At 55.7% G+C, this 20,952-nt stretch overlaps 1 protein-coding gene across 1 annotated transcript in view; it reads left to right on the forward strand.

Moving 5' to 3' along the window:
- PGS1 (phosphatidylglycerophosphate synthase 1) overlaps window positions 1–20,952 on the forward strand; it is a gene marked incomplete at its 5' end in the record, with an annotated part of 39,516 nt that overhangs the window by 16,842 nt on the left and 1,722 nt on the right. The window contains 3 exons of the mRNA XM_082678784.1: window positions 1,701–2,222; window positions 12,369–12,517; window positions 16,944–17,072. Coding sequence (XP_082534910.1) covers window positions 1,701–2,222; window positions 12,369–12,517; window positions 16,944–17,063 — 791 coding nt within the window. The 3' untranslated portion in view covers window positions 17,064–17,072. The remainder of the gene's footprint in view (window positions 1–1,700; window positions 2,223–12,368; window positions 12,518–16,943; window positions 17,073–20,952) is intronic.

Genomic DNA, 20,952 nt, shown 5'->3' on the forward strand with positions numbered 1-20,952 from the left:
CCCGTGACTCTGGAGCACAGAGGGTCTGTGGCTCTCGGCTCCATTGAGGTCTGCGGCCTCCTGCCTGGAACGTGAAATGGGAGAGTCCTCGGTCCTGCTCACTGGAAACAGGCAAACCCTGGCATCTAGCATTCCCGGGCTATTTGCATTCCTGTGATTCTTGTGGCCGTGGCTTCCTGGTGGCCTTTAAGGAGGCCTGCTGCTGAATTTGCAACCGTGTCAGCAATGTGGGGAACGGGTTAAACCTAGCCCATGTGAGGAGAAGAGCCAGAAAGGAAGCATCTGAGTGGGGATGTCTGGTGGGAACCCTGTCCCGGGGGCCTGGGGATCTGTGCACTGTGGAGCCAGCCCGTGATCTGAGTGCCTGCCTTGCCTGCTGCCACTACGCCTGTGTGCTGTATGATAATTACTGTTATGATTTAAATTTCCACAATACAAATTCATGGAAGTCTGTGTTCTCTTGCATTATATGAACACCTACACAGTGTTCTCAATTTTGCCCTCTGGCTCACAGAGCCTGAAATATTTACTGTCTGGCCCGTACAGGAAACACTGGCTGACCCCTGATCTAACTTAACAGGCCTGGCGTGAATATGCAGAAAAAAGGGCCCCCATTCGGGGCAGAATTGAGAGTCAGCACGCTCAGAGGGCGTGGGGGGCTGGGCACAGCCGTGTTCGGGACCAGGGCAGCTCAAGAGAAGCAGTGAGTGAGCGGCCCCCGTGGTGGCCGCCGTCAGTAAGGAGGGATCCCCGCAAGCAACATTCCTTCTCTGGGCTGTTGCCCAGCCCTGGAAGGCACTCGGGCGTGTGCGCCTGTTCCCAGCCCAGAGCGCGAGAGCGGTGACCAGGACAGTCGTGCTGCCCGTCTCTCTCTTGTTGATCAGCCCTGCCCAAGGCTTGCTATTCTGTCAGTTTTTTCAGAGAATCAACTTTTGACAATGTTGAAGTTACCTATTTTTATATTGTTGTTTTCTTTCTGTTAATTTCTGCTTTATATAATGTGCTTCCTTGTACTGTATTTTTTGGCTTTTCCTGTTGTTTTTCCTCCTAACTTCTTGAGTTGGACGCTTTAGCTCATTAACTCTCTTATCATCTAGTGATAGAGTTTAGACTCACTTCTTTTCCCTTCATTGTGTCCATGCAGCCACTCGTCACTGGTGTCCGTGTGAAAACAAGGCCCAGAGCCTGCCTGTTCACCTCTGACCCTTTGTGGCTCGCTCTCCTGCTCTCTGGTCATACTTAAACGTGTCTCTGTCAGACACATGTTCTTTCTGACGTGTAACATGCACACTAGTCACGTGTGTGCAGCTTATGTACGTGTTCATAGTGGGTTGGCTCCCAGAAGCCCCCTCGGGTCCCTAGCCAGGCGCGACCCCTCTGTGCCCACTATCCTGACCACTGCCGCCCTCAACTAGTCTTGCCTGTTTTTGAACTTTTCGTAAGTGGATTGGTAGAGGCCTTTTCATTTCCCCCTGAGTGCAGGCTTCTTGTGGCAAGATCCTTTTCCGGGCATTTCTGTCCACAGAGGAGCCTCACATGGGCCCAATGTCTTGTGCTCAATCGAGACGTGTTTGGTGAAGGATCAGTTGTGGCATCTGTGCTTGCCTGTCACATGCCATGTGGTGTGTCTCCTGTGCTGAATGGGAGTCCAGAGCCTCCCTTCTCTGCTCCTGACTCCCCTTTGCCATGTCTCCCTCTAGGTGACCGGGCTGCGTATTGCAAGGCAGCCAATAAGAGGGTTATGGATGTGATCAACTCAGCCAGGACCCGCCAGCAGATGCTGCATGCCCAGACCTTCCACAGCAACTCCCTCTTAACCCAGGAAGATGCAGCCGCCGCTGGAGACCAGAGGCCAGCCCCAGACACCTGGATTTACCCATTGATCCAGATGAAGCCCTTTGAGATTCAGATCGATGAGATTGTCACTGAGACCCTGCTGACGGAGGCCGAGCGAGGCGCTAAGGTCTACCTTACCACTGGCTACTTCAACCTGACCCAGGCCTACATGGACCTGGTCTTGGGCACGCGAGCCGAGTACCAGATCCTGCTGGCCTCGCCGGAGGTGAACGGCTTCTTCGGGGCCAAGGGGGTGGCAGGTGCCATCCCGGCCGCCTACGTGCATATTGAGCGGCAGTTCTACAGTGAGGTGTGCAGCCTGGGGCAGCAGGAGCGGGTCCAGCTGCAGGAGTACTGGCGGAGGGGCTGGACGTTTCATGCCAAAGGTACGTGGCAGCCGGCTGGCCAGAGGACGGCCCCCATGCCGGACAGCCGGGGGGTGGACCAGTTGGCCCACTTGTTAGCGCCCGTGGTGCCGGTGCCTGCCTGGTAGAGCCCTGCCCCTTCCCCCGTCAGTCTCCATGACAGCCCTGCGGGCACATCACAGTCATCGCATTTATGTGCATTTCAGTTATGCAAGATCTCTCCCAAAACTTATAAACTCAGATCATTTGGGGGGCTGTTTTAAAAAATATACACATAACCTCTCCCCTCAAATAGATGAAAAGGCACGTGCTTTAGTCTTTCTGTGATCATCCGAGTTCTCCCGCATTGGCCCTGCCCTTCTTGGGGACAGAGAGGGTTCCTTAGGGATCATTTGTTTGGCGTCAAACAGCCCACTTTTTCAGTCCCTTCCTCAGCAGTCCTGTTTTTTCCCCTATGTGCCAAACCTTCGTGTTTTTTTTTTTTTATAGCTGAGAAAACTGAGGCTATCTACTTAGAATGTTTACATGTACCGGACTGCCTCAGGGTGGGTCAGAGTGTGAATTGCATATTGTAATGGTCTCTCTTGCACAGTTATGTGCATCTGTGGGGCAGCCCACATGTGGCACAATCCCAGGGGATAGCCACGATGTGAACAAACGGGTTTAGAACCCTGTGCCTTCTCCATGCCGAGGGCATCTGCATCTCGAGTGTGACTACTCCTTTCTGTCCTCCGGGAGACCCCATGGCCAGCTCGGTTAGTCCTGTGTGTAAAGGAATAGTGGACAGCATGGGGACCCCAAGCCCTGACTGAAGTGCCTGGCTTTCCTGAATTCTTGCTGGTGTTTCAGAGACCCATTTTGCTCCTGCGCTAGTCCTGGGGGCTTCCGGAGAGCCTGAGCGAGGCGGGAGGGGGATGGTGTTGTCACAGCCACTCATCTATGTTGTTTAGACTTGAGGTCACTTTGAACCCTCAGGTTGGACTCTTGTTTCCTTAAACCATTGGTTTCCATCTGGAGGTATACTAGGAAATCCCCCCAGGCCACCCTAGGCCTTCTGGGTCCAGCCCTCTGGGATTGGGTGGTTTCCACTTGCTACTGTGAGGCCTGCGTGCCTGCTCAGGCAGGTGGCACTGTCTGGTGTGGGAAGTGAGCTCTGCCATTGTACCGATCCTGGATGTGTCATGGGCTAAGCCCGGCCGGTGATTAGGTGTCTCCGGGCAGGCAGGCCAGCCCACGGGGGTGTGGAAGGTATTTTAGGATTGGCTCTGTTACTTCTGAGAATAACAGTGGTGCCTGGGGTGGGGTAGTGGAGACAGAGAGCTGGATAGTGGGAGGAGCTTTGAGCTCTGAGGGGACCTGTGTGCCTGGCGAGCCGTGCAGAGGCACGTTGAGAGCGCTCGCTCCTCGTCTGCCCTGTGGCTGGGTCGGTGCGGGGGGTCCCTTGTCACTTTGGGGCCCCCAGCGTAGCCTGGCCCATCAGTTCTGAGTGTGCTATGGGTTATTTCCGTGAAGCTGCGCTGATAAACGTGCAGTGACTCCCCAGTTACCGTTGAAACAGAAACACCCAACCGGCTTTTCCAGTGTGTCTCGCCTTTTCCCGGACTGGCGTGCTCCAGCCGCTCCCTCCTGCCGCACGCCCTGTTGCGGGTGGAGCCCTGCCACCTGGCAGCTGGCTTAGTGGGGAAGGCCAGGAATCCCAGGGTGTGTGCAGTAGAGGGGGAGAGGGAGAGCACGACGGGGCACGTGGAGAGGGGCTTCCGCGCAGAAGACACCTCACCCTAACAGCAGGAGCCAAAGGTCAGATCACTCAGCGCTGAAATGAGAGGCCAGGCCCTTCCCTGCCTAGTGGCTGTGCTCGATAGTGGGGGCTCTTACGTCAGCCCCCCTTTCTGAGTCATCTCTTGATGGTCATTTCCCCCAAAGCAACCTAGGACAAGGAGCTGGCAGCGCAGGTGGCGCTGGATTTGGACTGTGGAGTGGTGGACCATCTACTGATTGCCTGCCCTGTGCAGAGGCCATGCTGGGTGCAAGCGGTGTGTCTGCGTTTGGGCCCCGGAAAATTCTTCCCCATGGCTGAGTGGCCTATACTACAGTTCCCTTCCCCGGGCTCCTGCTCCCAGAAGCCCTTGGGCGATGAGGGGGAACGGGGACACCGTGTTCCCGCTTCCAGACCCTTGCCCTCCGAGAGCGCTGTCAGCGCTGCATGCCTCTGGGAGTCAGGCACCCCGAGGCTCTGGGCCCTGACTGTGTTGAACCTGCTGGTGGCCACGTGCGAGGCGATGCAGGAAAGCTCCGCTCGGTCCAGGCCTGTGGACGCTGGCAGGCGAGGTGGGGAGAAACAGCCTTCTCGTGGGCAACGGCCACGCCAGTCCACGGGTGCTAGTGGATAGCAGTGCAGTCTGGTGACGGGAGGCCCCGAGGGCTGGGGTGTACTCTGTTGTTTTCTGCTCACCGAATGTCGCCAGGAACGTGGAGCAGGGGTGCGTGCTCGGCTGGAGCAGCGCTGGCTCTGCCCAGTGGCCTGAGCGGAGGCCGCCTCACTGGCTACTCTGTCGATTTCCTAGCAGACTTGAATATATATCCCATTTTAGTAAGTTGAGCTGCTTCAAAGAACCAGAGGGACCTTCCACTCTTTAAAGGCATGTACTAGAGACCCCTTTGGCAATGTGGTCCCATCTGGTTAGTTTTTATTGGGAGTTTTTATCTGGTTAGTTTTATTACCCTGGGTAAGCATGATGTGGTGGACAGGTTACCAGGATGGGAGTCTCGAAGCCTGGTTCTTGGCCCAAATTTGCCTTTGGCACAAGTGGAGGGACCAGGTTCAACCTCCGTGTCAGCTGGGGCGATGGCTTTGGGTTGTACTCAGAGGGAATGGTGACATGCATGCGTTCGAGTTTCTGTGAAGTGACCATGTGGTTCATGGGCGAGGAATAGAGTCCCAGGGGTCGTGGCAGGGACGCCATGTGTGGCGTCAGAGGGCTGGGACCCCTGGCGAGGAGAAGCATCCTCCTCACCTATAGTTTTTTTTTTTTTTTTTTTTTTTTTGCGGTACGCGGGCCTCTCACTGTTGTGGCCTCTCCCGTTGCGGAGCACGGGCTCCGGACGCGCAGGCCCAGCGGCCATGGCTCATGGGCCCAGCCGCTCCGCGGCATGTGGGATCTTCCCGGACTGGGGCACGAACCCATGTCCCCTGCGTCGGCAGGCGGACTCTCAACCACTGCGCCACCAGGGAAGCCCTCCTCACCTATAGTTTTGTTGCTGATCTCCCCATGGCTCAGTGAAGGGCGACACTGAACCCGGAAGTCTTATTACCAGCATCTGCTTGGCCTCAGGAGGGTTTTGGGGGTGTGGGAGGGTAGGGGTCCACCTTCGACATCCGTCAGTTGGCAACGCTTCTGATTGGTGGTTTGTCAGCTTCCTGTTGCCCGGCCTTCGTTCCTCACCTGGTGGGTGAGGTGGAACAGGGTTCTGGGAGCGGGGGAGCATTCCGACCTAATGGGGAGCACCACCAGCTCAGCTGGAGTTTAAAGACTTAGTTTTTTTAGATCAGTGTTAGGTGCACAGCAAAACTGAGAGGAAGGTACAGAGAGTTCCCGTGTTCTCCCTGCCCCCCAACACATGCACAGCCCCCCCACTACATTTATTATAATTGATGAACCCACAGAGACGCGTGATTGTCACCCTGAGTCCACGGTTTGCATCAGCGTTCGTCTTGGTGGTGTACGTTCTGTGGGTTTGGACAAATGTATAGAGCAGTTGCGCTACCCTAAAATCCCTCTGTGCTCTTTTTTTTTTTTTAAAATAAATTTATTTTACTTGTTTATTTTTGGCTGTGTTGTGTCTTTGTTGCTGCGCACGAGCTTTGTCTAGTTGCGGCAAGTGGGGGCTACTCTTCGTTGCTGCGTGCGGGCTTCTCGTTGCAGTGGCTTCTCTCATTGTGGAGCACGGGCTCTAGGCGCGCGGGCTTCAGTAGTTGTGGCCCGTGGGCTCAGTAGTTGTGGCACGCAGGCTCTAGAGCGCAGGCTCAGTAGTTGTGGCGCACGGGCTTAGTTGCTCTGCGGCATGTGGGATCTTCCCGGACCAGGGCTCGAACCTGTGTCCCCTGCATTGACGGGCGGGTTCTTAACCCCTGCACCACCAGGGGACCCCCCCGCTCTGTGTTCTTGTGCTCTGCCTATCTCCCCCCAACACCCCTGGCCTCCGCCCTGGGCAATCGTAGATTTTTTTTATTGTCTCCATAGTTTTGCCGTTTCCAGAATATTATATAGTTGGAATCATACAGCCTGAAGCCTTTTCAAACAGGCCTCTTTCACTTACCATGCATTGAAGTTTCCTCCACGTCTATTCATGGCTTGATAGGTCATTTCTTTTTAGGGCTGAATGTATATCATTTTTTGGATGGACCACGGTTTATCCTCTCGCCTACTGAACAACATCTCAGTTGCTTCCAGGGGTTCCCCTTTTAAACTTGGTCCTGGTTGAGAGTAGGGTACAGGGTACCAGGAGCAGGATGGCATTGTCAGCGGTTGTGCGTGCTCTGTCTACCTTGTGCCAATGAACTAACCTCTTTAGGTCTTGGAGAGGCAGCAACTTCAGGGGAGTCTGAGTGAGTATGAAGTGTGTCAAACCTAGTTCTCGCATCTTCTTAGCTTTCTGCTCCATGGAGAGGAGGGGGCTGAGAGGTGGTGTATGCACCATCGTGGGATTTCTTGCTGTGAGAGCAAGGGACACATCCATGCTGGGGGACGTGGGCTCTGCCTGCTGTTAAGATGTTGACTTTGATTTCGTGTGGATGCAATATTCCAGCATTAACAGCACGCTGTGTGTGGCGAGGGCGGGGCAGGGCCACTGGATTAAGAGATTTCTGGCTTCTGCTGACAGAGGAATCTGTTAATGATTGTGAGAATTGTCACTATTTTTACTGCCTTCCCGATAGGCCACTTGGCATGGCGCCCAAAGGTGAACTTCTAGTGAGAACCAGGGCAGCTCCACCCTGTTTGTGGGGCACACGTGAGGCAGTTCTCACCTGGGGATGGGGTTGTGCCTGGGGCGGTGCCGCTCACCTTGGACCGAGCAGGCACCAGCCTCCGGGCCTCTTGGAGTGTTTTGGTTCTGTTCTGGCTTCAGAATAGGTGATGCTTATTCATTCATCTGAGGTTAGGACTGTGATGTCTTCTGTCCCCTCTTGTTTTTACAGGGATCTGAGAACCCTCTGAAATTTATTGCAGAATATTGTGTGGGGAGGAGAGGGAGGGGTGCATAATTTCGAATTTTTCCTGGAGAGATCCTCAAAGAAGGTCTCTAACCTGAAATGTTCATGTGCTCCTGCTGTAGAACCTCAAGGCCTTTTTATATACTTAAACATTTGTTGGAAGAGGTGGTTTTTTATGTTTTTTTTTTTTTTTTGCGGTACGCGGGCCTCTCACTGCTGTGGCCTCTCCCGTTGCAGAGCACAGGCTCCGGACGCGCAGGCTCAGCAGCCATGGCTCACGGGCCCAGCCGCTCCGCGGCATGTGGGATCTTCCCAGACCAGGGCACGAACCCATGTCCCCTGCATCGGCAGGCGGACTCCCAACCACTGCGCCACCAGGGAAGCCCTGGAAGAGGTGTTTTTATCCGCATTTTACTTATTTTGTTCAAACAAGTATTTATTGAGGGCCTGCTGTGTGCCAGGCAGCATTCAGGGCATTGGGGATACATCACTGGGGACTAGACCAACTCCCTGCCCTCGTGAGGTGTGGGTTACTGGGAAGCAGATAAGAAGTGGATGAATCTATCCAAATACAATGTCAGGTCGTGGAAAGGGCTTTGAAGAAGATCAGAGCAGGAGGGGGCTCCAGGTTGATGGCGGTCTGTTAGATGGGGGTCAGGGAGGGCCTCTCTGAGGAGGTGACACTGAGCAGAGACCCCCCGGGCAGGAGAGGTCCGGGCAGAGGGAACAGAAGCGTGGAGCCCCGAGACTACACTAGGCTTGAAGGACACCCCCTGGGCCAGGGTGGTCAGAGCGGAGGATGGGCACTGAAGTTGGAAGCGGCTTGGAGGCCAGGGTGAGCCAGGGCTGCGGGCAGCCTGGGGCTCTCTGGTTTACCCTTCAGCATGATGCTGGGACTGTGAAGGACCGTCGGCGCGAGCAGAGCGGAAGCAGGTGTCTCTCTCCCTACAGAGGAGGCCAGGGCGTGGGGCAGGATGTCTCATTGCAGAGCTGGGAGGCAGTGGAAGTTGTTGGCCTCCAAGTCCAGTCATCTCTGTACCCATGGCACGCTCCCTCTGTGGTGAGACCTGCTGTCCCCGGTGCTGAAGTTCAGTGTTTCCCCCCCCACCCCCAAAGGCACTTTCTCCCCTCCTGTGCCGTCCTTGCTGCCGCAGAGTCTCTCCCTGATCCACTGGTTCCGGGAATGCTGGAGGTGTTGGGCCCAAAGGTCGGGCCCTGGGATGAGGACTTGGGGCTTGATAACAGATTTATGGCTGGGCTGGGAAGTGCTGTGTTTCCCGACAGTGAGTCCCTGCCCGGCAGTCTCACCCTTTGTGTGTATTCACCCTGACATCCTGAGTGGCATTGTGTGTCTGGCGGGAGGGGAGCTCCAAAGGGCCTCTTGGGAGGCCGAGTGAGAATTTCCCAGTTGTCTTCAGGGCACAGACCAATAGCTAAAAACTCCTGACTTGGTGGTCTTCAATCTAGAAGGACTGTTGTTCGTAGTGGGCCCCTGTCCCGGGCTCTCTGAGGCTGTGGGCATCATGTGGAGCTGCTGGTGGCACCGTGTGGCATCCCCCTCTGGCTTCCCGCGCTGCGCTAACCCCCGCCCCATCACGGCACGCCAAAGGGTGGCCGTCTCGCCATTTATGGTCTTTATTTTCTTTTCGATGGAGAAAGACCGTGCAAATGAGTCTACAGGGAAAGTTGGTTGAGTGATTGCAGGCCTCACCAAAGTGGTCAGTAGGTAAAAAAGCGCTGCCTCTTTAATCCAAGCCCTCTCCTGAAGTCCACCCTGGGCCAGAGAGGAAAGAAGCTGAGGGAGGCCGAGGTGGCAGGGAAGAGAGAAAAGAGAAGAAATAGGTGTATGTCATACACAACCAACAGGGTTGATGCTGCCTCACGGAGCAGAGACTGGTTCTTGGGGAGGGTGCTGGAAAAGTCTTCAGCAGGGCTAAAAAGCTCCTTCAGGGATCAGGAATGAAAACAGGTTGAGAAGCAGTGGTCCATACTGGGGAGCTGCGGGCCGGGCTGAGATGGGCTGCCTGCCTCTGATGGCTGACCCATAGGCTGCCTTGAGAGGGAGCGGTCTGCGGTTAGGCAGATTTTTTTTTTTTTTTTTTTACTGTACGCGGGCTTCTCACTGCTGTGGCCTCTCCCAGCACAGGCTCCGGACGCGCAGGCTCAGTGGCCATGGCTCACGGGCCCAGCCGCTCCGTGGTATGTGGGATCTTCCCGGACCGGGGCACGAACCCGCGTCCCCTGCATCGGCAGGCGGACTCTCAACCACTGCACCACCAGGGAAGCCCTTAGGCAGATTTTACAAATAAGTACGTGTAAGACCAGGCCCTTCCCACCTTCTCTGCCAGACGCTGTGGTCTGGGAGCCTTGGAGGGACACAGGGTCATGGTGGCAAGTGATTTACACCAGCCTAATCCCACATCACCCATGTGGGTGTTGGGCCTCCTTAGTCCTGGCTCTCACCTGTCCCCTCTCTAAGTAGGCTTGGGCAAGCCAGCTGGACAGGTAGCACCAAGCAGACCCAATGTCTTTACGGGGCCAATCTTGGCATCAGAAGAGTTGGAACAGGGAATTCCCCGGTAGTCCAGTGGTTAGGACTCTGAGCTTCCACTGCAGGGGGCACGGGTTTGATCCCTGGTTGGGGAGCTAAGATCCTGCAAGCCATGTGGTGCAGCCAAAAAAAAAAAATATATGAAATAATAAAATACATTGAATAAAAGAAGAGTTGGAACAGTGACAACAGGTGGAGATCTCACCCAGCCCTGGGCTTATGGAGGGCTGGGGCGGGGCAGCTGAGCCTAGTGCAGATGGAGGGCCTTTACTGCAGAGGAGGACACTCGGACCTCCCTGGGCATCTGGAGCAGAGTGCCAGGGCCAGCCTGCCCACCCGTGTGGTCTGGCCGCGTGCTAAGATGAGCCACACGGTTGCTTACATGCAGCGGCCCAGCGGAGCGGGCTACAGTCGATCGAGCGATACACACGGACAAGCCAGTGGCTTTGATGTGGCCCCTGCGTGTGTGTGTGTTGGGGGGGTGGCAGGCATATTACAGGAACAGGCAGCAGAGAGTCGTCATCTCTTACCCAAGACGTTCTTGGAAATGCTCCTGTTCTGAGTGAGAATTAGGAAATGGCCTTCTATTTTAGGAGCGTGGTGTGTGTTACATGTTGTTGATTTGCTTGTGTTGCTCCTGCGTGCCTGTGTGCCCTTTGAAAGTCTCACGTTGGCAGGGGAGAGACCCGTGGTGGTGGAAGGGTGCGAGGAGGCCAGCCCTGTGCAGGGTGGCCTGCAGAGGAGCCTGGGACTGACGTTCCCACACTGGGTGTCCTGGCCTGGGCGCTCTTGGTACAGCGTGGAGGGAAAGATAGAAGAGGCCAGATGCAAGCCTGGGCTCGCCGTAGGAGGAAGGAAGTCTGGGCAGCAGATGTCCTTGAGAGGTTAGGTTTGGGGAATAGTCTTTTTAGGAGAAGTAGTCCTGATGGGGCCTGGAACTCAGAGGGGATGGAATGGGGTGCAAAGCAGAGGACCTGCCTGCCGTGTTTCAGGTGACATGTAGGATTCTGAGAGAATCCACCACCTTCATTACAGAGATGTCGCTGTGGTGCTGTCAGAGATGGCGAGTTCCCAGGGCTGGGGGAGGGTGGCGGGCAAGGCAGGAGCCACTACCACATGGCTGCTCACACCGAGCCCTGCTTTTTCCTCTGTCTGTGGTATTAACTGGCTCATTTTCTAGCAAAAAAGGGAGAAGCAGTGTTGTCTGGGTTGGGACTGAAACGGACCGGGCCTCCCAGGTTCTCTCGTGCGCTGGCCTCTCGTGACCTCTCGTCTGTCTGGCCTAAAGCCCCGAGCCCCCAGCAGGCTCATTTCTGGTGCCCCGATGGGCTTCACAGTCAGCAGTCTGAGCGAGGGAGAGTCGAGTGGCCCTGGGGAGGCAGGGCCCAGCTGGTCTTCAGGTAGATGCAGCAGGTGGATGCAGCGTGGAGTAACCTGAGCTCTGTTTTCAGGCTGGGGCTCTATCGGCTGTCCCCCGCCCCAAAACCCTCTTAAAGGGCCCGTGCTGGGCTGCTCCTCCCCTTGCAGGGACCCTTAATAGCTCGGTCAGACCCAGGCTCCACCTTAAGAGATTTGGGACAAAATCCCACAGGAGCCCAGACATCGAGAGCTCTGACTTGGGCCCACGGAGCGCTCCTCTGGGAGGAGTTGGGGGCTGGACCAGTCCCCTCGCTTCTCTGCCCTCTGCTCTTGCAAGGGTTTTGGTGGGGCCGTCCTCATGCCAGTTCTAGGAGGAAGGACAGATGCCCTCCACCCCACAGGCTGCTTACGGCCTGCTTTGCCAAGTAACCCGCTCTTAAACCCAGTCCTTCGTCATGCCCGTAACCGCCCCACGTCTGCTGGCTTGGGTGAAAGCATCTCTGTTCCTGAGCCCACGGGTCAGCTGGCTTCTTTCCTGAGAAGCAGGTGTGACCTGAGCTCTGGGGGCCGCTTTCCCTCCGGGCCTGCGGAAGGACAGGGGAGTCTGGATGGTGGCCAGGACGCGGCTGAGGCAGTTCGGAGAGTGGGGATTAGAGGTCTTGCGCTCTCTGGGATGGGCTCTGGTAGCATCGCGGGGTGGGTGGGGGTGAGAACAGAGCCTGAGCACTGGCATCACCATGGTCCTTTTAAGAACCCACTTCTCGCCTTGTCGGGAAAAGAGGCCACAGCGTGCCATGTGGCAGAAAGGGGAGCTGTCCTAGTGAGTGTCCCTAGTGCCGGGCTGCCCTGCAGACGCTGCGGTCCCTGCGCCTCCTGGCAGCACCCTGGGCTGGGCAGACGTGGCCCCTGCTTAGCCCGTCCCCTCGGTGTCTTGTTCACGCAAACCCCGTGGGGGGCTGCTCTCCTCTTAGGTTGGAGCGCGACTGGAGAGGCTGTGGCAGCTGCTGTGCTCACTTCCTGTCTGCACGTTTCCTTTTCCCTGCAGGCCTCTGGCTGTACCTGGCAGGGAGCAGCCTGCCCTGCCTCACGTTGATTGGCTCTCCTAATTTTGGGTACAGGTCAGTTCACCGGGACCTGGAGGCCCAGATCGCCATCGTGACGGAGAGCCGGGCCCTGCAGCAGCAGCTTCACCAGGTCGGTTGGGGTGGGTGGGACCTCCCCGGGGGTGGGGGGGGCATAGCTGGGAGCCAGGTCCCCGAGGGCTGCCTCTGCCGTCGTCTCCTGCCGGGGGCTGAGCAGAGTAGGAAAGAACCGGCGTCCTCTCGCGTGTCCTGGTGGCCGGTCCTGAGGGACACCTGCCGCGGGGCTGTCCTGCGAAGCCTGGGCCCTTCTGCCTCCAGCCCGGGGCCCGCTTTTGCCCTGCAGGGGCTCCCCCACAACTCCTTACGTCCTGGAGGACATTTTCTTTCCCTGCATGGGAAGAGAACACTGTTCTCACTGGCATGTGAATATAGCGCTGGTTCCCAGCCTCTTCTGAGACTGCGGATCAACTATGAGAGGGGGTTAGGAGCCAGGGTTACACGGGACCTGGGTCCATTAGGGAAGAGCTTCAGGCGGCCTCGGTCATTTCTGATGAAGACCCTCCCCAGGAGGTGCTTCAGAGTCGGGGGAGGGAGAGGCAGGAGGCAGGGTTGCCACCCAGGCAGAAGGGGCACGCAGGGAGCCAGAGTCTCTGCACGTGGAGACAGAGAACCCGGAAAAAAGAGCCAAACCATAGAATGAACTTAGACGCCCGTGCAGACAGAGCTGGTTCGTGGGGAGCTAAGCCGCTGCGAGCGCTCTGACAGTCCCGGTCACAGATTTCTGTCTGTGCCCTTGAGTCAGCATGCACGATCCTACTGCGCTGAGAACTTGAATTCTATTTATTTTAGTTCAGATTGTTTCACTTGGTAATGATCTGGTTGGGGATTGACCTACAGAGGAGATGGTGGAGGGACTGCTCAGAGGTGTGCCTGGCCAGGCGCAGGGGCCCCTTGTAGCATGTTTGTGGGGGCCGGTGGTGGGCGGGACGCAGTGGAAGGTCGTGGCTGCCTCGCCTCCTGCCCGTGTCAGGGGATGGCGGTTGGGCAAGGCAGGCCCCTGTTTCCAAGGTATCTTGGAATTTCTGTGTTGTTTTTGTCACGTTCCTAGTTGTGATAGGATTTCTTTCCTTACAGTTGTGAGAGGGGAAGGCAGGCATTTTTCTCGAGAGAGCGGACCTAGAGCCTGAGAGAGAACCGAACTTGCTTTGTCTGGCTCGGTGGGCGTGTTATGTGGCCCACCGAGGACCTCCCGCTCCCCTGGGAAGAGACTTCCCGGCACGGCTCACGGGAGAGCAGCCCTTTCTTCTGAGGTGGGGCTGGAGAGTCACGGGGGACGGCACCTTGAACCCCTGCTGCTGGCTGCTGGAGACCCACGGTCAGGTTGGAGAGCCGGGGCAGGGGAGAATGCCCTTTGCTCCCTGGGATAGGAACGTGGCAGTGACTCCCAAAGGGGCAGTGGTCTCGGCCTCCTTTCGTGATGGTCTTTCTGTTTGAAGTCGAGAATAACTGAAAGTTAGTGCTTCTGTGTGAATCTTCGCGTTTGAGCACCTGCAGCAGTGCTGATGAACTTCGGAGAATGCGAGCACAGCACCTGTGTATGTGAAACCTAGATGATCCTTTGGGGTCACAAATTTGTGACCTTGACAACAAAGCCTTTCCAGGGAAGGTGCCAGCTTCCCTCCTGAGTCATGGGAATGTAGATAACACTGCTGTAGGCCAGCCCTCAGAAGCGTGTAGACTGAGTTAAGCTTTTATTCTTGTGTTTGGGAACTACTGTTGCGAAATTGTTGGAGCCTTTGTTGATGGACGAGGAAATGGTAACTGCCTTGTTCCCCGGGATCTGCCTCCTGCAATCTGGGAATCTTGTCAGTGACTGAGTGGGGCCTTGGTGCTGGGAAGGGCTTCACGACCAGGGCTGAGAGGAAGTGGCAGCGGTCGGGCTCTGGGTGGCCAGCGGGAGAATCTGATCTGCTCAGCAGATCACAGATGCTATGGTGAGACTTCCAGCAAATGACCGAGGAGGTTCCAGTAGGGGCCGGCCGGCCTCAGAGCGGGCTGGGTTGAGAGGAACAGTGGGGTCTCCTGGACTTTTGCCTCGGTTGCTGAGAGCTGGGTTTCCTCAGACGGTAGCGAGTGGTCAGTGTGAACGTGGCCTCTGGCAAGGACCAGGTCTCTGTGGGTCTGGGCTGATTTGGGGGAGCAAGTCTCTGCCCAGGGTCCCGGTGCTGGCCGCTCTCCCCCACTTCCTGAGTAAGGGGCCTGAACCCACATCCTGGATCTGAGAAAAGCTGGGCCGCTTGTGGTCAGGAGCTGCGTTCCCAAATGACATATTTGGGATATTTTGTTTTTCTTCCCAAACCTGAATCCCAGCGGCTTTTGATGGTGGGAGGGTGACAGTTCATGCCACTGCAGTCCTTCCGTTCTTTAGAGGCACGTTGATTTCTGTGCCTTTGAAATGCAAAAATGCATTTCTGGATAACTCCACCTATTATATACTGGGACTGCAGCCACCCTCTGGAGAGGCCCACACGATGCCCGATGCTGGGACTGCCCAGCCACACAACCTTCCCCGAGCCCAGAAAGTCCCTGAAACCCCGGCTGCCTGGGTCCCTGCTCTCAGAAGCTGCCTCTGGAGTCCTCCTGGGGACCCAGGGAAGGGCCCTGTTCATGTCACACTGGGCACCAGAGTGGGGAGATATTTTTATCCGAATCCGAAGTCCCTCCCTTCACTTAGTACGTACAATAAAAACTGAAAGCTTCCTGGTTTTGTTCAGAGGACACGGTTTACCACTTGTGACCTAAGAAAGACTCCCTTGAACAGCATTGTAACCTCGACCAGCTGACTTCCTTCTCCATCCCCGTGTGGAGTCTGTGAGGAGACTTAAGTGTTTCTGGTAATTTAATTGAAATCTTGGCTGTGTATTCATTGGAAAACATAAAGCTGGAGCCGGGTCTGTGGAAACTTCTGCAAAGCAGCCCCCCGAGACCGGCTGGCTCCTCCATGAGGCCCATCCAGCCATGGTCAGCGGGCGGCCGGCAAAGTCTGCTCGGACCTGAAGCGCCAGGGACCCCGGCCCTGGGAGCACCCACTCACAAGGGAGTGAGCGCAAAGAATGTGCCGGAAGATGTGAGGCCGGGCACGAGATGCCCCAGCCCGCGCCGCGGAGAGCTGGGGCAACTTCTGTAGTGTCCTGGAGGGCGCGGTGTCCTTCATCCCCTGTCCTCACTGGGCCAGAGGAGTTTGCCAGGGACGTGGCTTCCGTTCCTGCCCCCAGAGAAGAGAGCGTCCAGCTCCCAGCGGGATGGTGCGGCGGCATCCACTGTCCCCTTGGGGCTCCTGGTCCCGCAGTGGACAGGGTGTTTGCAAAGCCAGCGTGGGTGGATCCTCACCGTAGTGTGGGTTAAGTCAGTATTTTATAGATTAAAGGGACAGAAGGTTCGGAGAGGGATGTCACCACTCCTGGTGGTGGAAACAGAACCACATCCCCTGACTGCTGCCTTTTGCCCTTTGAAAGCTTCGATACCTTGTTAAGGAAGCACAGCACTTGTAGGGTGTAATGTTTTAAAAAGAGGCAGTTTTTCCTCTCAAAGATTCTAAACACAATTTAAGATGAGGCTTCTATCAGTGTTTTTTAACTTGTTTTTTAAATATGTAAGAATCGTTCATTGTAAGAATCGAGAAAAGTTACAAGACGCTAAACCTTTCATCCAGTGAGAGTCACTGAAATCGTTTTGATTGCTCCTTGTCTGTCTTGTTCTGTGTGCGTATGGAGACGTGTAACTTGTTTTTTTCTTCTTCACGAAAGTAGGATTATATTGTGTATGTTAACTCATGTCCAGTGTCTTTCACTTAATATATTTGTGCACATTCCCGTATTGTTAAGTAAATGTTTTTCTAGAGTATGATTATCTTATGGTGAATGCTGATTTGTCATATGGGTTTATTATATTTAATTAGCTGGTTGGTGGACATTTAGGGGGTTTCCAGGTTTTCTCTGTCATAAATGTTGCTGTGATAAATATCAGTACACAGGGATCTTAGTGCACAGTTGTTTTCTCGGGATAAACTCTTGCAAGTGGAGCTTTATAAGGCTTTTGGTACTTGTTGCCAAATTGCTCTACAGACAGATGATCCGAGCCCCCTTTCCATTCATTCCACCAGCGCGTCCGGGAGTGCCTGTTCCCTCGGCCTTCGTCAGCAGAGGGCGATGATGCAAAACAACTTTTTGCTAGTTTGAGAGGAGAAAAAACTGTGTCTCATTTAAAGAAAATCTCATTATTTTAATTGGCACTACCTCATTTAGTGAGGGCGAACTTTTAAATATTTTTTCCACCAGCTGTATTTCTTCAACTCTAAATTGCCTGTCCCACACACGTCTTGCTTGGTCTTAAAAATTGAAGCACACTGGCTTCTTGGCTTTTCTAAGGAATGTGTACCGGGGCGACCTGCGCTGGGGCCCCCACGGAGCCCCTGGGCCGGCGGGCCGCGTCACCGGTGCTGGAGCTGACCCCAACCCCTGTCCGCCCCTCTTCCCCAGGAGCAGGCGCAGCTCTACCTGAGGTCTGGTGCGGTGTCCTCTGCCACCTTTGAGCAGCCGAGCCGGCAGGTGAAGCTGTGGGTGAAGATGGTGACTCCGCTGATTAAGAACTTCTTCTGAGGACAGCAGGTACTGACTACCAGGCCGGCCCAGTGCGGTTTCCCAGGGGGTCACTAGAGGGACAGGGGGCTCCCCCCAGCGGGGGTCCCCAGGGCCTCTCGCAGGGACTCCAGGGCCCTTCCATCCTTTCTTGGTTACATGTCCAGGGGTGTGTGTCTGGGCTCGTGGGTGGTTGTGGAGGTTTTGGAAGCCTGGTGCTAAGTGAGGCAGCCCTCTTACCTTCTGCCACGTCCTGGGGCTGTGGTGCGGTCAGCATTGTGGGGCCCACCAATGCTCTCCCTTCCCCGGGGGCCGGAGGCGGCCCTGGGGTGAGGGCCTGGTGGCCACCGGGTACAGAGGTAGATTCTGCGCCCCCTCCTCACCGCTGAGCACGCCGTTCCGAAGGCAGTGGGAGCGGAGGGGCAGCGCTCTTGGTCGGGAGCGTCCTGGCTTGCTGCCCTGGGCCGCTGCAGCTGCCAGCATGAGAGGCCCCGGGGCTGCTGCCTCATCTCCCTGACGTTTCTGTGACGTGCGCTTGCGGAGATGAGATGCTGCCGTGGTGGCAGCTGGTAGCAGGACGTGCCCCGCCCGCCCAGGAACCTTCCCCTGGCGGCCGGGCCTCTGGCCGTGTCCCACGGGAGGACGAGACGAGGCCTCACCTGAGCTGCCCCTTGGCTGTTCGGACGCCAGGAGGCCGGCCAGGGTGCAGCTGCCGTCGGAGGTGGGGTCTCTCCTGAGTCCCCCGTGTGTTTCAGATCCCTTTAGACCCTGACCTCCCCGCCGTGTGGCCCCAGATGGGATCAGTCTCCTGGGTGGGATGGTCTGGGCCGGACTTTGCTGGTCCAGCCCACGCTAGGGGTTTGGGGGGATGGGAATGGTTGGGCCTTTGGCCTGTGGGGAAGGGAGAGAGGAGGCGGGAGGACAAGGATGAAGGGTTGAGCGGCCGAGCGTCGTCCGCGTTGGCACTGTGTGCGGCCCGCGTCCCCTGCGGCCTGGTACCATGGTTCTCTTTTCAGCCTCACTTTAAAAAATTTTATTTGTTTCATTTTTTTCTCAGCATTTGAATTACTTTAAATTTCATTCAAATAACATGCGAATTTAGAGAGTAAAATAATACCGAAAGGCCAACAAGATGCAGCTGCCCTTCCTTCCCCCTAGCAGCCACTTTTGACTCTTTTACCTGTGTTTCTTCTGATATCTACCCGTGTGCTCCTGCGCCGCCCCCAGTGTCTCCAGGAGGAGATTTCAGAACCTCCCTGCCCAGTCCCCAGACCTTCAGGTGCTTGAACCTTGCCCAGAGAGAAGGCCTCGCAGCCCCAGGGCATGGCAGCTCATCCTTGGGGCTGGGGGCAGCAGACGGGATTCCATCCCTGCCCACCTGCCCTGGAGGCAGCTTCACGTGTCTCCCTCCAAAGGGCTGGCGGCTCCGATGGTCGCGTTCGTCCGTGGGTCTTGGGAGGCCGTGGTTGGCCTAGCTCGCGCCACCTTGCTGTGTGCGTGGGGCGCCGGTGCGGGGATCACCCCGTCAGCCCCTCCCCTGGGCCTGGGCAGATCTGCAGGCTTTTGTGGTGGGGAGTTGGGTGGAGCAGTGGCCACACCACGCTGCCTGGGGGCAGTGGCACATCAGTTAACACTGTTTGCCTCCAAACCAGTTATTAAATTGTCCTGTGGGACAGTGAGAGGAGGGAAGCCAAAAGAATGTGCCTGTGCCGGGGCGCTGGGTTTCTGTTTGGAGAGAGGCTTTCGGTAAACAGCGTTTGCATTCCTGCAGATGCTGTGGGGCCAGAGCGAGCATTGTGCCACTGCCGGGCTTGAGCAATCTGTGGCTGCCCGCTTTGCGAGCTGCTCGCTTTGTCTCTGCTGGTTGCCTTTGGGACGGTCCTGGGCGGCCCCCCCACCCCACCCCCCGGGCGCTCGCTCCAGCCAGGGCCCCTACCCTTCCACCCACCAGGACTGCTGCGGGCGTCACGGCACCTTCAGACGCAGCATAGCTTTTGTCCCAGGCTCTGTCTCCCCAAGGCTGGATTGCAACTCCAAGCAAGGTGAATCATCTCTCGCAAAGTTCGAAGAGAATTTTGTCATCTACCCACAATGTGTAGAGTGTGGAATAAATGTTTTATTTCAGGCTCTAAAGGCAAAACTGGAAAATCTCCCCATTTTTTGGTTATTACCAGGGATTAAAATGAGTTGCCTGGTGGCCACTGGCAGTTTTATGTCCTCCAGTCAGGGTGGTGGCTCTCCTGGCCCTCCAGCCTGGACACGAAGGGCTGTAGTGACCCCTCCTGGCCGGCAGAGGTGGTTGCCCGGTGGCCAGGTTCTGGGGGCAGGACTCCTGCCTTCCAAAGGGGTGGATTCTCTAGGCCCCAGGGAGGGAGGATTTGAGGGGCATTTTTCCTTCTCCCTCTTAGCCCCACCAGGCCCCAGGATTGTTGTAAATTATTGGCCTCGGAGTTAGGGCTTCTAGGACCTCTTCTTCACCCAAGGATTGGGTGAATACTTGGAAAAAAGTTTTCACAGAACTACTTCAGCATCAAGTTGAACTTAGGAGGAGGCCAGGTGTGTGCGTGCGACGGCGGCGTGGTGCTTGCTTTACTCTGCTTTGAAGCTAGAAAACACCGAGGTGCCAGCCTGTGGGCCCCCGCTGGAGGCTGTGGGCCCTGCTAGCTGCCTTCCTGTACCCCTGGTTTCCCAGTTCATCGTCGTCTCATTTTGTCTGCACCCATTACCTGGGTCCGTCAGATGGGGGCCTGGCCCAGGGCAGCCCTGGGACCAGCACCGCGGTAGCCACCTGCTCCCCTTGGAGCAGGAGCTCACAGAATGAGGCCGGATGAGGCGGGCCACCTCTGGTCCCTTCCCTGCTGGCGCGCGCGCGTGTGTGCGCGCGTGCGCCTGTCGCCTGTGCCCGCTGCGGTGCTGCAGCGTGCGGCCCTGGGGCGCAGTGCCTGCGGACACGCTCACCTTTTTGGAAGTCGGGGTGTCTTGGCTGCTGAGCAGTTGTCCCTCTTCTGCTGACTTGGGCTTTGTTTGTTCTTCATTTTCTAATTCTAATTAATTCCTAGATGGTGGGTTAGGTTGTTTTGAGATTTTTCTTGTTTTGAGGTAGGCCTGTATTGCTATGAACTTCCCTCTTAGAACTGGTTTTGCTGCATCCCATAGATGTTGGAAAGTTGTATTTTTATTTTTGTTTGTCTCGAAGTATTTTCTGATTTTGGTAGCATGTTGTTTAGTCTCCGTGTGTTTGTATTTTTCCCATTTTTCTTCCTAGAATTGCTTTCTAGTTTTATACTGTTGTGGTTGGGAAAAATGCTTGATACAATTTCTGTACTCTTAAATCCGTCAAGTCTTGTTTTGTGGCCTAGCACATGATCCATCCTGACCGCTGAAAAGAATGTGTATTCTGCTTTTGGATGGAATGTGCTCTAGTTATCTATTAAGTCCAGCTGACCTCACGTGTCACTTGAGACTGCTGATTCCTCACTGATTTTCTGGATGATCTGTCCATTGATCTAAAGGGGTGTTAAAGTCCCCTGCCATTAGTTGTGTTATTGTCAGTTTCTCCCTTTACATCTGTTAATATTATTTGCCTTATACGTTTAGGTGCTTCTATATTAGGTGCATATACGTTTAATGAGCATTATATTGTCTTCTTGTATTGATCCCTTTATCATTATATAATGCCCTTCTTTGTCTACTGTTGTAGACATTGTTTTAAAGTCTACTTTGTCTGCTGGCAGGAAGTGAGAACTGACGGTGGGGAGAGGGGAGGGAGACAAAAGACAACGAAGATGCTGCCCAGAACTAAGAGGGGACGACCATTTATTGTGACCTCCCAGGACACAGACATGTGTTTAAAGTGGTCCCTCCCGTTCCCAGCAATTTCAGAAAGTGGGAAGTTGACAGGGAAGCACTT

This window comes from Grampus griseus (assembly GCF_964374135.1).
Source record: "Grampus griseus genome assembly, chromosome: 20".
NCBI lineage: Eukaryota > Metazoa > Chordata > Mammalia > Artiodactyla > Delphinidae > Grampus > Grampus griseus.